General features: G+C 47.3%; 1 protein-coding gene across 1 annotated transcript; it reads right to left on the bottom strand.

Moving 5' to 3' along the window:
- Window positions 1-224: 224 nt before the first annotated feature.
- On the bottom strand, window positions 225-3382 carry KCNE4 (potassium voltage-gated channel subfamily E regulatory subunit 4). The gene is made up of 2 exons (XM_042244309.1): window positions 3293-3382; window positions 225-2765 (listed from the first exon to the last, which is right to left on the bottom strand). Exon 2 carries the CDS (start codon window positions 2737-2739, stop codon window positions 2233-2235), a length of 507 nt encoding a protein of 168 aa, XP_042100243.1. The 5' UTR covers window positions 2740-2765; window positions 3293-3382; the 3' UTR covers window positions 225-2232.
- Between the last annotated feature and the right edge of the window lie 1284 nt (window positions 3383-4666).

Below are 4666 nucleotides of genomic sequence, written 5' to 3'. Positions count from 1 at the left end.
CGTGCAGCCTGCTTCTTATTCACTGCGAAGAATGGAAAAGGTTTCCTTCAAAGGGAGGAAGACCCCAGCCTTGCTCACTCTATGATTTAGGCAGAAATAAGATATGCTTTCATGTGAGTCTGGCTTGAAAGATGACCCGGATTCAGAGATGGCTTGGAAAAATGCATCTGGGATGTCTTAGAAACTAGGAGTTATATTAAAGAATCAAAGAGAGAACTCATAACTTCCATAGGGAAAATGTGGTTTTTTTTATTTAAATTTAAAAAAATATCGTGAAAATTACAAACTGTTAAATACAGAAGACAATTTTATACAACTTAATAGAATAAGAAGGAAGTATATACATCACTTTTTAATAGGCGCAGATAGACTTGCACCAAACTTCAGGATTAAGCAATGGAAAATGTGACAACGCACATGTCCGTTGCAGTAAAGTTTCAGAATTCAAGTGATTCCAGGCAAGGGGCCAAACTCAACTTGGCTTCTTTCACCTTAGACAGCCCCCTTTGGAGTAAATCCACACTCTGAATTTTAAAGTGAACGGAGGGCCCTTTTTCCTCCCTAAACATAAATTTCCTCTAGCACTATGTTAAGGCGAACTGATAAACCAGTCCCTACACTGTTAACCCTTCCATGGGAACAGTAGTTACTGCTGTCTCCAGTCCAGGGAGATTGTGTTTGTTTGAAAAAAAAAGTTTTATGTTTTTACTAGAATTAAATTTGACCTTTTGGTGTGTTTCTCTTGCTCCTTGTCTTCGAGAGCTCAAGGAGTCTGCTGCAAAGTCACTAACCACAGGAATACAGGGAGACATTAGCACGCATTCCGGAGTCTTTTCTCTTAGATGTCTCATTCCCTGAGCCGGAGTGTTAACAGTCCACCACCCAGACAACTCGGCGGAGTAAACTATGGGATCTGCCTCTTGGATTCACTGCTGGGAAAGTGACAGCAGGGGATGGTGGGTGAGCCGCCCTGGATCTCCCAGGTACACGTGTTCTCTATCTCCAACTGCTCCTTTAAGTAAGCAGATCCTTTCGCAGACTACTGACCAGCGAGGAAATATTCTGCCCCAGCTTCCTCACACCAGGCCATGTAGGATTCATCACAGAGTCTTAAAATCTAAAGACATCCTCCCAGCCCCCTGGGGATCTAGATGATCAGGAGTCTCAGGAAGGCAGTAAGTCTGTGGATGACATGCACAGGACCATGCAGCATATCAGAGTCTGGGCTTGGGATTCACAAACAGAAGACCCCCAATTCTGCACAATCTCGCCAGAGTATGCCCTTCTAAGTCTCAGCTACGTGACTGAATGCCATGTCGTGGAGGCCCACAGTATATCTTTTCCCAGCTCAGAAAACTGGGCTGGGAATAAAAAGCAGCAGCAGAGCTAACCCCACCATCACCCCTTCTGGAAAGATCAGGAATATTCCCTGCACAGCCATTCGGAGTGCAGGTTAGATTCTGGGGAAACCCTTCAAAAAAAAAAAAAAATGTCACACCAGCACATGATGCTGGATGGTCCCAAGTCAGAGTTCAAGGTCACAGGTTAGACAAAGGGTCAAGTAGCAGATTATTCTTATCATCTCAGCTCATGTTGACCGGTTCAAAAGTCGCCTGGTTTTCTCCTTACAGTAGGCAAATAGACCAGGTAGAGAACTCCAGCTTCCCCTCCAACACATATCCCCCTGCTCTATCCAGAAAGACCCCCTAAAAGAAGCTCTGTAACCTGCGGTGAACTAATGTCACAGGTTCACATTAAAGGCTCTTACAGCGAATCAGATCTAGAAGAACAAAGCTCTGGGCAAATTAGCGAACCGAAACTAGTCCCGTGGGACGCCCTAAGCCTTCGGCAGCCCTGGGAGTAGGCAGATGCTGCAGGAGTTACCCGGGGCATCCCCTGAGAGTACAATCGCAAGGACATCCCACCTGCCGAGTTCCACACGGAACCCCGCCCGCCAGGACCCAATGAAAGGTACACACCGCATGTCTTCAGGGCTGTTTCAGCTGCAGGTCTACACCACAGGCGTGCGGCGGACTCCAGGCTACAGCTGGCCCTGTCAGAGCCTTGACCCCACCACCACCACCACCCCACCCCACCCCCCATTCAGGGGCTTGCCGCGGGTCCCTTGGAAGTGGCAGTTGCCCTGCAAAAGTGAAACCCGACACGGAAAGTGTCCTTCCTCGCTCTAAGGGTGCTGGTTCATAGGGTCACCTCCAGAGGGTCCTAGGGGTGCTAGGAATTCTGATGGATGTTCTCCGAGGACCCTTCGCTGCTTTCATTGAGGGGGGTCTCAGAAGTCTCCCCCAGCTCATCGTCTGCCCCCTCCTCCTGGATGGTGAGGTGCACATCGGGCGAGGAGGACTCAGAGCTCACGCTGTCACCCTCCATGGAGCAGAGGGTGCAGGATAGGGCAGGAGCCACGCTCTCCTGCAACACATTCAGCATCGTGGGCGCCTGCACCGACCTCAGGCCGGACAGCGTGGCCAGCGGCTTCATGGCTTCCCCCCAGAGCCGCTCCTCGTCCCTGTACAGCAGCAGGAGGCTGGCTTTCTTCTCCCGCCTCTTGGATTTCATGTAGCCCAGCGTGATCCCAATCAAGAAAATGCCGTAGAAGGACATGACCACCAGAACGTAGAAGTATTCGTTGCCGTGGCCGCTGCCAGACACGGGGGACTCGAGGGGGGCGCTGGGGGCTGCGGTGCCAGCGTCGGTGCTGTTCAGAGGCTCCATCTTCAGCATTGAAGCTCAGCTCACACCGCCAGGAGCTGGGGAGAAAGCTGCAGGTTAGGACTCTCCCACCTGACCGCAGTTACAGGAAAGAGGGCTGCACCAGGGCAGAAAGGTTTACAGCTGCTGCCTGGAGAAGTAACTCTAAGTCCCTCCTAGCAGTTAACAGGGGTCAGCTATGACTGGCGGGGGTGCGCGGGGAAACGGGCACCGGGAGATGGGAGGAAATGAAAAGACTTTCATTTTTTTACATGTCCATCAAATTTTCATTTCATAAAGTGAACGTGTGAAAAGCTTTGCTTCAGTCATTTTAAAATAAAAAAAAAAAATCCCTTTAAGACAGGGGTGCAGAGAGAAAAGAAATAAGGTCTGAATCTTTGGGAAACTTTTTGAGCTGATGGAGCAGAAAAAAAGAAAGTTTACATTTCGCTGCCAAGCGTCAACCTATTTTTAATTCAAGACAAAACTGCCTTAGAAAAAAGGAAAGGAAGAGAAAACTGCATCTATAAATTTCTGGGAGTAGCCTTTCATATGTTTCTGAAGCAAAATGGCATTGCTGACTTACCAAAAGCTGGCGAATTTGTCCCAAGTCCTGAAGTCCTAAATGGTCAAGTCCGAGAGCCTTTTTCTTCCTGCGTGTGGGGCTCCGCGCTCTGACAATTCTGCTGCTGCTCTTGGGATATATAGTCAAGAAATGCATCGTCACGTGTTCTGGGAGGAAAATTTACAACAGAGGTTGGTCGTGGCAGAGTGAACAGTGAACTCACAGCACAGCAGTTCAACTCACTGAACTTTGCAGCTGTGAAGAGAAAAAGACTGGGAAATGGGAAGAGCGTCCCACCCCCCAGCACCCAGCCAAAGTTTTCAGGTGGCCATGAAAAAGGAGGAAAGAATGTGCCCAGTTGGAACTGTTCCCCCCAGATTCGCTCCCATTGAAAATTAGTTCATGCTTCATCTCCCTCTGGGGAAATAACCGTGATGTCTATACAGGTTTTCAAAGACAGAAAGTCAAATACCCTGATTTAGATAAAAGACAGTTAGAGGCAAGTGCAGGATTTACTATCAAGGAACCAGGGCTTAAGTTTCAGCTCTTCCACTGACTATGCAAATGTAATAAATCTTCCCCGAGCCTTTCCGCTCCTCAGATTCCTGAACTGTAAAATTGTTGGATGTTGGGGGCTTCAATAGGTAAAATTATATGAACTGTGTGAGTTTTTGAGTCCCTGTCAGCTTGATCACTCTAAGACTTAAGGCTGGCGAGTGTGGGTTTGCACTTTAAAAACACTGACAGTTTCTGTCTTCTGCATCATAATCTCATAACACTCATAAATCTATTTTTTTAACAATAATGAATATATATCTTCCAGATGCTTTTCAACAGGCTATGTGAAGTGGAAACAGTTTACAAAGCAAGATACTTACTGTGGACAAATTTTTCTCCAGTTCTAGGGCACATAACTGCTCCTCCAGAGCGTCACACAGAGACCATTCACATATCACTTTGCTGTCAAGGGAGGAGCAGATCAGGGGAGGAGCAGGAATTCTTCTGATGAGCAACTGAGCACAAGTTCAAGCTTTTGAAACCTAGCAGACCCTGGGTTAAAATGGTCACAGAGATCAAAATTGCCAAAGGAATTGAAGACTTTGCTGTCTGTCCTTCCTCTCCCCAGGATGCTTACTTATTCTAAGAGGCTCTCATCCTAAACTGAAATAAACCCAAAGGGATTCTCTGCACCCTCCCCCCTCCCCCACCCCTATTGTTCTGCAGCCTGTGAATTGCAGCCAGACTATTGTGGGAAATCAACTCTAGAGAAAACATCTCTTGTGGTCTTGCTGTTGTTAAATTGAAGCTGAAGGGAAACATGGTACCTTCCCTCTGCTCCAGCGGGAAGCTAGATATATATATATATATATATATATATATATATATATATATATA

The sequence above is a fragment of the Ovis aries genome, chromosome 2, assembly GCF_016772045.2.
Source record: "Ovis aries strain OAR_USU_Benz2616 breed Rambouillet chromosome 2, ARS-UI_Ramb_v3.0, whole genome shotgun sequence".
In the NCBI taxonomy this organism is placed as follows: domain Eukaryota; kingdom Metazoa; phylum Chordata; class Mammalia; order Artiodactyla; family Bovidae; genus Ovis; species Ovis aries.
This window is presented reverse-complemented; position numbering and strand designations above follow the sequence as displayed.

What these genes read in the sequence shown, in the direction of transcription:
- KCNE4 (XM_042244309.1), bottom strand. Translation starts at nt 2,739, where the DNA reads ATGCTGAAGATGGAGCCTCTGAACAGCACCGACGCTGGCACCGCAGCC.